The sequence below is a fragment of the Drosophila simulans genome, chromosome 2L, assembly GCF_016746395.2.
Source record: "Drosophila simulans strain w501 chromosome 2L, Prin_Dsim_3.1, whole genome shotgun sequence".
NCBI classification, from domain to species: Eukaryota; Metazoa; Arthropoda; class Insecta; order Diptera; family Drosophilidae; genus Drosophila; species Drosophila simulans.
Genome location: NC_052520.2, coordinates 14281078 through 14295547, shown reverse-complemented (window position 1 = coordinate 14295547; position 14470 = coordinate 14281078). Strand labels below are relative to the sequence as shown.

Genomic DNA, 14470 nt, shown 5'->3' with positions numbered 1-14470 from the left:
GACAAAGTTCAATTGATGGGTGTGACCCCTGGAGGAACCTGGAGGAGTCCAAGGTGGGGAAAAGGTGAAGCTCGGAAAGCAGAAGTATTCATTTAAAAAAATAGGTCTTATTTGGTCCAATTAAAATAAATTGTTTTAAATATTATAACTATTGTATAATAATTTATGAATTTTATAACATGAAAAAGTCAAAAATATATGGGTAAAATTTAATACCAAATATTATTTTCTTACATCATACATCATCCCACATTGTCAGTGCTCACTGTACCACGATGGCTTCTTCTTCGCTGGGTTGTCGCTGTCAATTGGCGTTTATTTGTTGTGATTTGTGTGTGGCAGTACGAATATCTGGGTGGAGGCAGCGCAAGTGACAGCTTTTCAAATACAAATTGACAGTTGACACGTCACCTCCACCCCCGTTAAATCAACCTCCATTACAAGGCAATGACAGTTGGTTTTCCGTGAGGGAGTGTTGCCCACAGCCCCTGGGTTTTTCTACTGCGCGTCAGTGAAGTTTCGTCCTTCTGCCGTTTGAGCAGGTGTTGAACTCGCTTCCTGATTTGCATTGCCTGGCCCGGTCATGATTTCACCTTTCACAAACTTTTATGTAGTTGTCGCTGGCGTCATCGCATCAACATTCCCTGTCCGCAAGTAGTTCCTTCCGCAACACGGACACCGGCACCTCCATGGAAACCAATTAATTCCTATGAATTGTAAGAGTTTTAACTTTGGACAGCCGACTTTGATATGTAACAAGGTCCTGGGTTTTACACCAGTGCGTGTTGTTCACGTTGAAGGGGAATGTCGGCACAGAAAAATGAAAGTAGGCAGTTAGGTAGCAGTTTTTAGGGATTAAATGTTACTACAATAAATATAAGGATTTTTAAGCCATAACTCAGATTTATAAATCACCTTTACGATACCAAAGTCATAATCAATTCGCCATGCCTTTTGTTTGAAGGGTATATGTGGCAGGGCAAAAAACCAAGTCACATGAAAATTATGACTTTTCCGAGCATTTTTGCATACATATCTTTGTATAATTTCACAATTAATTATGAAATGTGCCATATTACCATTTTCGTGTAAAAAGCCCAGCCGAACCAGTAAACCAAAGCGGGAAACAAAGTGCAGGGCAGTCGCAAGGAAGGGGACCCACTGTGACTATGACTAAACAAAACGATTCGAAATGACACGCTGTCAACGTGGGGTCTGAGCCAGCAAATTACAATAATAATAATAACAGTGGAAGCCGGTAGCCGGCGACGTGGCCAAGGAGGGCAGTCTACAGTCCATGTGGACGACAATGCGACAAAGTGCCGACTCTACGTTCCAGTTCCATTCGGTGCAGTTGTGGACTGATGTCTACCACTTTCACTGACCAGCAAAAGATATGTTTCTTAAAGAAAAGTTTATCGTAAGCTGGTTTGGTATGTCGCTTTCCCACTATATTCAGCAGTTAATTTAGAACACATCTGGAAAATTACTATTTTACCATACTAAAACAATCAATATTATTACAAATAATATTGCAATGTTTTGTTTCTTATATTTGAAAATATTAAGTATACTATGTTATGGCAATATGGTACAATAGTAGGGAAATCAAATCTTTGTAAATGATACATATTGAAAGATACTTCTATATATCGGTACCTTGTTGTCCAGTGTAGTCTGAATTATGCACATTGTTGGACGCACGGGGGAAACGAGTCAAACGACGATTAACGCTTGGCTGAATTGACTCGAAAAGTGCCGGTCATAAATTATCCGACAGAAAATGAAAAGCTTCTAATTTGGCTTAGTTTCGGTTCGACTTAGCTTGGCCGGGTCTCGAACTGGGTCTAAGTATCGCATCGTATCGTAACGGATCGGATCGTATCGTTTGGGTGGCAATAGGCCAACTCACACCGCCCAAATAGCCACTTGCATGTCATGCAATGCGTCACGTCACACAGGCTGCCACTTTTTGTCCAAAGCATTATTATTAACTAGTTAGCGACATGCAACTTGTTGGTACCGAGCCGCCCAATTCCGAAATGTCTGCCTGCTGAGCTTTCAGGGAAAATAACAAAACCCGCAACTGAAACAACAAACAACTGGTTGCCAGTTGCCAGTTGGCAATGCGAGTACCTACTACCATACATCAATTGCTTTTCATATGGCGACGGGGCACAAGGAAGGGGTCTCGCATGTCGCCGGGCATTTATGATTAAGTGAGGTACATATTAATATTATCGTGCGACTCACCTGGTCTCTTTCAATGGCGAATTTTCTGCCAGACAGTTTGTATGCTAATTTGCGAGCTTAGGCCGCTTCACAATGGCCCACACACACACACACACCACAGTACTTGTATATGCATAGAGCAGCCATAGCTATATGGCTATATGGTTATAAAGCACTCCTTTGCCAGCAAATAGTCCGCACTCAGTGGTTTATTTTACTGTTATTTTAATTTATGGCTATTTTATGCGAGTGCACAGCGTAGTTGGGAAGTTGAAAGCGAACACATAATAATAAAAGCGGAAACTATTGTATTAAGTGTTTGATTTATGGCTTAACTCAATTGTTTTATTTATGAGCCATTTCAGATTCAGTATCCATTGTATGGGTGTTGATTTCAATTTCTATGCCACGGCCAACAATGCCACTCTACATTCAGTACATTCTATTTGATTTTTATTGAGAGCTTAGTTAATTACACATAGTACGTATACGTAATCTGCAAGTCTGCCTCTTTTAAAATCGCTCAATTATCAACAAAAACTGAATGGGGCTCGTTACCATTTGGCAATTCGCAATTAAAAACACATTTTATGTGCATTTAGCGCTTACTACCACAAACGTAGAGTAATTTGCCATTTCCACACGAGCAATACAACTTTGTATTTTAATAAATTGATTAATTACAGAGTGTGAACGAGTCACGATCAAAATGACGGCGAAAATGACTTCAATATATATTTTTGCTATTTGTTTGGGAAAATCATCTTTTCATCTGAAAATAAGGGGATATAAAAATAGATTGTTTCCTAAATTTGAAGAGTGCACACATCATTGAGTCGCACTAATTACTTTTTCTTTGCGATCCGTAGCGTCATCATCATTCATCAATTCCAGCAATTTTCTCACACTTTAAATTGACACATCGCCTGTGATAGATTGGATCCTGATGACTTGGCACTTATCATATAGATTCCCGTCTTTATGTTTTTTCTAGGCTCGTAGGCTTATATCTATTCAGTAGATAACAGCAGACGGACGATATGGCCACGTGAGTGGTTTTTGGCCAAATGGAAAGCAATTATTCAATGTCAAAGCGACGCACGCACCGAATTATTTCATCAATTAATTATTCAACTTTATTTGCCGAGCCAAAATATGTGAAAGAATAGAATGATCAAGAAAAGTCTCGAATTTTACGATGTTTTGTCATGGGATTCGAAGAAAATGTACCTAACCTACATACTATTCAACTAACGCTATACTTTGTTTTCTTAAATAGACATACTAACTAAAATCTAAATCTATCTTAATCTTAAACTATGAAAAGTAGTAAAAAGTTATGAAAATAAATCTTAAGAACACGATATTTCGGTTATCTTAGCAAACAAGAAAGTTTGCTAGTTCTGTTTGACTCATTAAAAAATTTGTAGCCCAACCTACTAACTTAGCTGATGTACCCGAGCTAAAATCCCCATTGAAGCCCAAAGTGAGAGTGCACAAAATATTATGAATTTAATTCCTGGATGGGGGGAGAACACACAAATATGTGGCATCGTCATCAAAGTAATCAGGCGACGACTGTGTCTGTCAGAGTAAGGGAGTGGAAGCAGGGGGCACTTTTGGAGGATATGCAGGACGGGGGCGCCCCAAATGATTGCCTCCGTGACGTGGCAAGAGGCAAGTTGCCGGGGCACAACCCGGACCAACATCAGCGACATCATTTATCATCAACCTGCCTGTCACTCAACGAATTCCCCAACCGCCGGGGTTGGAAAAAAAATTCACTACCGCCGCATGCAAAGGACTCTGATGAGTTGCCTGCGTTATCCTTGGGTGTGCTGTCAAAAAATTATTATGCCTATTAATTTTACCCATGCGGGCGTTGCCTTCCTTCATTCGGCCATCGCTGTTTGGTGGTAAATTACACAACAGAAAAGAGGGAAAACAATTTTTGATGTTTGGCTTTTGGCAGCGCCAAGTGGGCGTGGCTGTCTGCGTGTGCTTGTGTGTGTGTGTGTGAGTGTGTCGCTTAAGACATATTTTGCCTCATTCATTTGGCAGTAATTTATCCTGTCATGCTGTCATTATGCCAGCCGACAAAAAAATAGCGGCGAAAAACACCAACAACAAAGAGTGGAAGTCCGGGACGGAGGAAAAAATTATTTATTGAAAATGATTATGCACAGGGAATCGAGGAATCGATGGGGGAAGGTTGCCTCCCTCGGCAAGTTTCAGTTTTGTTAATGATCCGCCGGCGTTCTCGGACTGGGGCGCATCGATCAAAAATCATTATGACTTATTTGCGAAGGCCCCAAAGTGATTACACAGAGAGAAATTCAAAATAATATTGCTCCTTTAGGTTAAATAAGAGCTAAACTGAAAAATATAATAAACGAGCATATTAAGTATGAGCATATTAACTATAAAAAAAACAATTTGCTTAACCTTCTGTAAAATAGAGTAACATTCCTTAGGTATACGTTAATTACAGGGTATTACTTCGTGTTTTTACGAGTTGCGCAATTTCGCCAGCTGATGTCTTTTCAATAACTAATCAATCTTGGCTTTAGCTTGATGGCAGCTCTGCACGCTATGACTTATTTCGGGTGGTGTTTTGACCACCTTTCCCGACCAAAACTGGCTCCATTTTTGGATAGATGGGCGATTGGGTGGTTCTGGGGACTCTGGCACAACACACTGCAAAGCAAGTGCCAACTTTTTTGCTGTCGCCCATCAATCAGAAGGATTGGGATGGCGGGGCACGGAGGACGGTATAAACGAAAGCTCATGTCAGTTACCCAAAAAAGAGGAACAAAGCGCTGCGGGGGCGGAAATGATTGAAGGAGGTGAAGGGGCAAAAGAGGGTCTGATCAGCTTGAACTTTTGGCGTTGACAGCCGGAATACAAAATGCGGGCGAAATATGTCGATACGAATCAGACAGAAAACATCCTGCAAGAGGGTTTAATACGCGAAAATCAAAGAGAAAAGGTGAACGTTAATCTAGGTAAATACCCTTTCACTATTTTAAGCTAACTTACCAACGGAAAAGAAGTGACTAGTTTGAGTACTAGTTTGAGTTTTTAGTTGTAAATATTAAAAAAAAACAAGAAAAAACAATATTTATGCGTACTTCGGTTTAAAAAATTTGCCTGGCATACACGTCGTATGAATGATTTTGGTTGGTGTGTAACAGTTGCATATTAAATGTATAGATTGTTAATATTTTAAAAGAATTTGAATACTTTTGTCTAATATACAGGTGTATTTTAAAGATCTGAACAGTTCAACAAGTCTTCTAGTACATTCGAGCAATATATTCCTAAGTGTAGAGGGTAGCAAAGTACTGCTCCTTTCTGCCGCACTATAAATGCCAGACAATAAATAACCGCAACTTAAGCATATTGCGGTTAAAAGCAAACAGTCCTCACTGAACTGGAGCTACTCCTCTCCAGCATGGCAGACATATTTCATTTTCATGCTCCCAATTGTTTCGCCCTTGACAAATGGGCGAGAGTGAGAGCGAGCCAAGTTTGTGTGTGCGCAAGGCAAGTCATCAAAATAACAAATAACGACGACTACGAAAATTGATTGCATGTCATTAATTTTCATTTCAAATTACTTTGCCACTATATCATGGTCTATATGCCGGCGTTCTCTTCCGGAAAACTCAGCGAAAGGGGGCCAAAGTCAATGCAGACGATCCAAAGTCGTGTCAAAGTCAGTGCCGTGCTAAAATTCGTTATTTGCGTTTGCCAGCACGTTTGTTGTCATATTTTTGATAAATATTAGCTTATGCATACCGTAGAACGGAACCCAGTGTCCGGGATCCAAAGTGCAGGGTCCGGGATAAAAAGGTACATGGTTCGGGGTACGTGGGGCTCGGCCCGGGGTCCATTGTCCGGGGTACCGGTACCTGATACGGGGGGACCATGGTACGGGGTCCAATGTTCAGGGTGTATGGTCCGCGGTACATAGTCCGTAGTCTGAAGTTGAGTCTACGTGGTGAGGGTTCCCGTGTCCGCGGTAAGTGGTACGCACAGAACCAGTTCAGATGACCACACTGAATATCCGGGCAACTTATCACTCCCCCGATTCACCCTATCGCCCCTTGACCATTATGCGATTACCACTGCAAGTTGTGGAAGAGGAGCAGCAGGTCCATTTTCGAGTCTCAATTCCAACTAGGATTCCGAATCATCATCCGGGCGGGAAAATGCCTTCCATGCCATTCATCCATTCTGCAGCCGTTCCATCTCTTTCTTGCTATCTGCGTAACGCTGCTTTTTTCTCTCGGTATAGCCCTATCTCTATCATGCTGGGCATTTCTCTCTCTTTCGCTCAATGCCTTTCAGTCATCCATCAGCCGATGGTCCTGTTGCAGCTTTTCCTCGCCAGCTGGCAGTACGTCAGTCATTCGGTCATTGGACAGTACACGGAGAGAAATTAAAGTAAAATAGATTAAAAGAATATACATTTTGAATAATTATTTATTAATTTTTATATAAAATTTATTTTTTCTTTCTGTCATATACGTTATAAAAAATGATATAATTTGGCTATGTTAACATTTCTTCAGGAAGTGTATGTATTAGGTATGCATATTAAAATTTAAAAATATTTTGCTGCAGTGCTTATCCTTACCATTCGTCCTGCTGTTGCTCCTGTTTCGTGCCAGATATGAAGGAAGTCCAACCCGAAGACCAGTTGGTACCTTGACTTTCCAGCAACGGCCTTTTCCTTCTGCGCACCCCCAACTCCCCTCAGCCGCATCCTGTCTCGGCTCTTTCGAAATGCACGCGAGATTAACTCTTGGCCCTGACATTAACGAATGAGAGCCAACAGCATCTGACAGTCAAATGTCAGTTAGCTGCAGCTTCTTACCACTCCCTCCAATTTCCCTTATCTGTCGCTTCGCGGAATGCAGTTGGCTCTGGGCAGAGTATTAGTAAATACAGCAGTAAACTTTTTTGGAAATTACAATTTGATTGGACTGAAAATTGCAAAGTGGGATATATTTTTATAAAACATACGCTTTATATATATGATTTTTTTAAATTAAGGTAATCGCTAGGGTATCCTAATTTGTTACATATATTTAAAGAGCGGTTCTCAAACAGCAAATAAGGTTTTAAGGAATAATGGAATGATATTTTGGGCTGCTTTTTATGTATTATTACAATACCGATTCAAAAGTATTTTTGAAAAAGGCGAGTCTTGCTATGAATTATATCTGTAAGTATGCTGGTTTTTTCTGTTGGCTTAAGTTCACCAACTTCTCTTTCGCAGATTTTCTCGTATCGAGCGAATTCATTTCTCAGATCTGTGTTCTCTTTTTCAATCTCTTTAGCCCATTTCTTATAATTGTTGAATTCTTTAGAAAGTTCTTCGTAAGAGCCAGACAATTCTTCATATTTCATAGATTTCAACTCCGTAATCGCTTTATAAAGCCTGGAATTCACTTGTTCAACCTCCTTACAAGAATTTTCAAAGATATTATGAAGGTTGCATAGGTCCTCTGAATTGTGTACGTTATGAATATGTGTTGTAACGTTTTCATTACATTTTATTAACTCAATACTTTGCGCTTGCAATTTATCCTGCATTTGGGAGGATAGCTTTAAATGTTTTTGACAAACTTCCATATATCGTAGAAGAGGCTTGACTGTTGGATAACAAACTGCGGCACATTGATCTTCCAGTTCACGTGATGTGGTGCAAGACTATAAAAACAATTTTTAAACAACATATTGTATAATTGTGCTTTCTATTAATATTATTAAACCTCTTCAACAGAGTTTTTAGCCAGGGAAACTGCCAAATACAATACAATTGTCGCTGGAATCAACTTAAGCCGCATTTTTTGTATTATTTCTCGGAGGCGGCAAGTAATCAACTGCAGTCTCAGTCGATTACAACCTACGAAGAAATCTGGTTTAAAAGTTGAAGAGTATATATGTATATAACATTATCTATGTTGAAAGCTTTCTTATCAATAAAGCCCTGGGAATAGCAAATGTCAATGACATCTCGGCGTTGCGCTCCCAAATACACTCAAACAAATTCACTATAATTGGTTCAATCTTTATTCTTTATTTTGTTTTTAAAGTAAAGCAATAAATTCTAAATCGTATTAGAAAAGGTCTCTTCTTTTGGCATTTATAAAAAATGACTATCGGAAATACGTTGCTTTTTGCAAAATCATCTGAATATAAAAACATCAAATAGACCTACCGCTTCTGGTTAGTGTTACAAAGCCAAAACCAAAAAAAAAAAACACCTTTAACACCTGAACGGGAAATTTAACTTGTTTATATTTCACTGGAACAAGCGGCACCCAAAGAAATCCCATTAATATGCCTTCGGGCACGCACAGTGGTCATATCCATTGTTGCCCACTTTGTGCTGCACAGAACGCAAACAAGAAATCGGAATAAAAAGTGCCGCACAAATTATGAAGAAATTTGGGTGAGTGAAAATATTTGCACAGTTCTGTTGACCCCATAGCCGTGTGCAGAAAAAGAAATATATATATATGAATGAAATGGAAGCCTTAATTCGGATTGGGCTCACCTTTTTCAGGCAGCTGAAGTAGATGTCGCTCCTTTGAAGTTGTCCCTCGTCTTTGGTTTCTTGGGAACCCCGCTGTTGTTCTGGGCCGGGCAAACCTTGCTGTTGACAAACGTTTGAGGATCTCAAGGTTCTTCTAATTTATTGATATTGGCCAATTCTTAGACACACGAGCGAAGGAGATTTCTAGGAAGTTCAGAGACCAACTCGGAAGTGACATTTGGATGCTGATCATGGGAACTTCTCACATAGAGCAGCGGGGAGCTCTAAATCTCAGCCACCCCCCGCCGCGTCCTAATTCAAATTAAATAGCTAACAGATTTTATCGGATAAGTGAGGATATCATCAACTCATTCGCAAGGGTTGTCAGGGTTGCCAACGAGACTGGCATTAAAAGTATCTATTGGTTGACACTTGAAGTGCCTTCGGGGTTACGGATGGACCAGCAGCCGCTATGTCAGTCAACTGGGGCATTAAGGGATTTATTACATCACTATAGGAGCAGATGGAGAGGGCAAATATTTTCATGTCTAGAGTTTAATTGTTTTCACAGTTGCAATTCAGCGGAGAAGAAAGGCTGTCAGTCATTGAAAAAGCAAGCTATCCGGATACGTTTTTACCCTTATCAAGCCCGTGTGAGTTGCACGAGAGTGTTTGCATTATCCGTCAAGGGGTGCGCAACCCAAATCGGGTTCTTCAGCGGATTCTGAATGGGCTCTACTCAATGGCTTTGCTTTCTTTGCAATTTTTAAACTTGACACAATGTTGCCGCAAACCAAATGAATAGCGGGGTGAGGGTAGCCTCTTTAGTGCCCAGATAATGCCGCAACCCCTTCCGTTTGCCCACCATTCCCCATCGCACACTCTCCTTTTGAAGTGAGTGTATATCATTAACTCAAGGGCTGCAGCCAGGCACTTGCAGATTTTTGATTGCATTTGTTGTTGGCAACAGGGGAAGCAAATTGAAAAGAAAATCCACTTTTTGAGACCTTGTGGAGAGTCCTTAAGAGTGTGCGGAAATTGCTTAAAAGCAGAAATGCGTTTTACTTTTCATTTTTTCGTTACTTCAATTCTCGAAGGATTTAATTTGTTCTAAAAGGTAACATGAAAACATTAACCGGATACTTGACAAACTCTTTTTTTTTTGCAAATTGATCCAAATTCTATTGATGTTTATGGGAATTGGGGTTGAAATTAAAATCACTATACATTTCTGCAAAAATTGTATATTATTTGGACCAACCAAAACTAGAAAAAATAAATTGTAATTTTTAGGAATTTGAGAATTTGCTAAACCTTTTGAGCCTTAAATTTAAAGTATTATAACAAATCACGTCATTGAGCTGTTATTAAATCTATTATACTTTGTTTGGTACTCCGCAAAAAAGTGGTCCCATCGTGAAGTGCTCTCATTCACGTGCTTAGCCGCAATTAGGCGGTTCGACTATTCAAGTGGGACTGCAATTAGCGATAGCTTAGAAATGTGCACAACCAATCCATAACAACCACCAATTTTGGGCTCGAGAAAAGCCTGTGATGTGGAAATGATGTGACTGACGTGACGTGAAATGGCAGCTCACCGCAAAATGTTGATTGCCATGATGATGAGGCGGTGGCTGTCAAATTAAATCTTTTAGACCGGCCTTAAGTCTCAGCTTTCGAAAAACATGTTTTCGTTTTATGGCTAGGAGAAAGAGAGAGAGAGAGAGGTAACGGTAACTGCTCGGTAACGAGGCTCGGTTCACAGCTGATAAATTTCATGATTATCAACACTTAGACTTCTGTCTGTGGGCCCTAATTAAAAATGCATCGGAAAACCTGTGCTCAAGGCCCTAGACAAAAACCGAAAAGTGTCGGGCCAGTTCAAAGCAGCAGACAGTTTACTAATCACAACCCATTGGCATTAGTTTCTTGTCGGTCGGTTGGCTTCGATGCCCTGCAATAATCGTAAACTATTTAAAACACTATGAAAACGTTGGCACTCTTTATGGGGGTCTCGTTTCAATCGAGCCCTTGCCGCGTGCATAGAAATAAATGAGATACCCATCACCACCGGAGTCCAACTGATTTGTCAGTTGATGAATATATACAGATATATAACCAACTTTTTTGACCCAAAATACTTTTGATTCTAATAATCAAACTAATTTAAAAATTCATAATAAATGATATGGTCTTAATAACTGATGAAAATGAAATTCTTTCGTCATTCACAATCCCTGTGCGTAACTTACTATATTAAAACCACGGTATCAATATGTCTACACTATTCCTAAATGTTTTTCGTAACGAGCCCGTTTCTTTTTATGGTCTTTTGATATATGAAATGATCAGACAGCGACCACTTTGTCGGCACCATTTACCTTTCCTCCTACGTTTCATTTCGTTACTTTCGTTTCGGCTCTTTGTTTATATTTTGCATATAAAACACAAATATCAGTGAGCTTTGTTTTTGCTTCATACGCGTCGAAAATTATTAACCATAATTTTGTTTTAATATTTTGTAATTGTATAATTTTATGGGCATTTGCATTGGTAGCGCTGTTTTCCTTTTTCCACTTTGATTGTACCCATTAAATTAGATGAATTATTCATATGGCATATGAGTGATATTTGATTGCCCATCCATATACAATGTACTTAAAAAAATCTATGTATGTATATGTGAATGGTAGTGTGTGGATGGGTTGCTAATTTGGTAGGAGCGCAAGGTGTGTTTTGAGGAAAAATAAAATATATTTTTTAAAAAATTCCATCTTCTTTAACTGTGACAATAATTTTATAACACTGAATGTCATTTATTTAAGCTCCTGATATATCTCACCAAACATTCCCACAATATTTTTAGGCAGTTATTGATTTTTCTTTATTCTCTTCGGCAATCTTTTGCGAGCAAGAACTATGAAAGATCATTAGGCGAATGACAATATATATTGTCTTAGGAGACTATTTGATTCTGAGAACATCAACAAAACGCCTCAAGGCCAATGCATTGTTTCAAATTGTGAATTGGCATAGGAGCATTTGTTCGGTGACTGTTGTCTTTTAGCCAGCTTCCTTTAGTTTGGGCTTTGTTTCGTTTGACCCAAGCCGCACAGACACACGCCCGGCTTAAAAAGACAGTCGGGGCGAGAGAGTATCCTTTGAAGTATTGCCGTTTTATGCAGAAGGAATGTGTGTCACACATCGTCTAAAATAACCAAAAAGGAAATGAGGCGCGCTGAGTCAGGAGTTGAGTTCAATTGAACCGGGCTGAGATTCAAGCCGAGTTCCGAGACATGACATGACAAAAGTAAGAAAAAAAGCGAATAAGACGAAATGAAACGAATGATGGGCAAGTCAACTCAGCTCAGCTCAGCTCAACTCAAGTCAGGCGGACTTCAAAGTCGGTGTGGCTGAGCTCTTCCTTAGACTCGCCCCCCTTCGCAGTCCTTGTCACGATCCATCCACACACAGGAGCTGTCAAAGATATTTGTATTTCATTTTGACTGACTGTCCGACTGACTTGAGCAGCAGATTCAAACGAAATTGGAAGCCAAAAAACAAACACAGTAGCTGCCTAAATAAACGCCGATCTGGGGACCAACCAATCAGGTAAGCCCCCGCAGCACTGAACAAAATAATGTGTTATCTATATTGAATTTATAAAATTATTATGAGGGATTTTGTTTTAAAAGCTCTTTACAAATGCCTAACTGATTTCTTTAAGATGAAGAAATATTTTATAAGTACTAAGCCAAAATGTACTACATCTCAAAGGATAGTTTTGAAATCAAATAAAAATTCGAAGTATTTCAAATTTTAATATCCCCAAAAATTAGAATTTTTCCCTGTGCATATACTTGAGAGCTGGTGATTTAAAATAAATATTGGTAGCTGTCACATTGACAGCAGGCCAAATGTGATTGTTCCCTGATTGTTGACATTTTCGTGTGCTACCGTTCTCTCGGCGGGCAACGCGGCCTCTGCATTCGGTATAAGCTCAAAGGGATTCAAAAGATATTAAATTGTCGGCGATGCTGCGCCGCGGAATCGTTCTTGTCGCATTAATAAGTCTTTGAGACTGCGAGGTTCATTCCTTTTTTTTTTTTATTTTTTGCTTTTCAATTTCGAAAAGCAAAATGGGAGAGAAAAAAAAAAAACATTCCGAAAGCGAGTGGGGCAGCTCAACAATGAAAAATTTCAAGCTGTTTTTAAATGTTTTATTGGCTTTTTAATAATGTTTGCACATCAAAGGGGGCCGCCCCAACGCTGCCATCGAGCTTAACTTTGGAACCGACTTGGAGTCGGGGTTTTAGGGCTTCTGTTCGATGTTACGCTGGCTCAGCTGAGAGATACAAAAAGGAAGATATAAATCCTCAAGTGACATGGAGTCGAGCTCCTTTGTGCGAGCGCCCTGTTCAAAAGGATTATAGTCGTCTTGATTTATGTGACAAACGCCCGTTATAAATTATTTTAAATTAGTTGAGAATTATGAGCGCCAGTTTAAGCCTGAATTCATACGATGTGAATTGAGTATTTCGGTCACTAATGCATGTACTTCTGCGTTTCTCAATGGTTTTGATTGGATGCATTTTGGTTTTCTCGTTCGCGGCATTCAACAAAGTAGCCATAAGAATATAGTAACATTAATAGAACTAAATGTGGAAAAGTGAAACTTAAAATTGAATCATTTGGGGCTCAAAGCACAAACTGTCTTAGGCTAATCTAAAATCGTGAGGATATTGGTTGTAACCCCTAATGTCTGCGTCACTGTCCTTTTGCGGCGGCACTTGGATCCTTAAGCCCCTGGGATCGACGCCTTTAACGTTATAGAGATAAGTAGAAAATGTTGCCAGAGCCCGCAGTGCCCCCCAATGCTGCTCTTTGTGATGCGAGTGCCAAGTGTAATAGAAATAGTTATTAAGAGCAGTCGACGACAGCTGGCTTGGTTTTGGCTGGCGTCTATCGGGGAGTTTACGACCAGGCTGGGCTCCAGGACAAACAGGACATAATATGGAAGATAACTACTGCGGAGAAAGCTTGCAACAATTTATGGCCAGAGTCGCATATGATCCATGAAATGTCATAAAACTGCAATTGCGACCAAAAATTATCGAACATTTAGCAAAAGCGTTGGGGCCGCCTAGCCATGGGTGGTTAGTTTTTATGATCCCAGGCAGCCTGACGGGAGATATGCGCATATGTACGAAGGCAGGAACCTTTTGTTTTTTACGACCGACGGCGGGAGACATTCTCTCTCGTTAAGGCTATTCACACGTACCGCACTAAAGGCACTGATACACATAAGGATATACTCGTTTGTGTACTTTCCATCGGGGCTATGGGATGTGGGGTATGGGTATTGGGTATGGGGTACTTTCGACATTGGTCAACCCCTCGGGACAGGGTCACGTTTTGAGGATGGTCGTAAATTTGCTGACTCGTTTTTATTTCAGTTCGCTACGAGTCTTTCGTTTTTCGGTTTATTAGTTGACACAAAAGTCGCTGTCACTCTTAAGTAGTTGAATAAACAGGAAACGAATTATGACAGAGCGTTAAATGACCACGAAGTAGGGTACATAGGGTGGGTCCATACTAGGTAGCCATCAACTGCGACGGAAGGGCGCGTTTTCGATTCCTTGAAACGGAAAGACAATCGCAGTTAATACAATGAGCCGACACTTCCGC

The 14470-nt window shown here is 40.0% G+C and overlaps 1 protein-coding gene across 1 annotated transcript in view; it reads right to left on the bottom strand.

Annotated features, from left to right (window-relative positions):
* The window catches only part of LOC6732333, a 57627-nt gene extending 49489 nt beyond the window's left edge, over nt 1-8138 (bottom strand). Inside the window, exons 1-2 of the mRNA XM_039298584.1 lie at nt 8016-8138; nt 6707-7953 (exon numbers count right to left, since the gene is read on the bottom strand). Of these exons, the coding sequence (XP_039154518.1) occupies nt 7420-7953; nt 8016-8090 (609 nt within the window). The 5' untranslated portion in view covers nt 8091-8138 and the 3' untranslated portion in view covers nt 6707-7419. Of the gene's footprint in view, nt 7954-8015 lie in introns of the transcript that reaches the window.
* Between the last annotated feature and the right edge of the window lie 6332 nt (nt 8139-14470).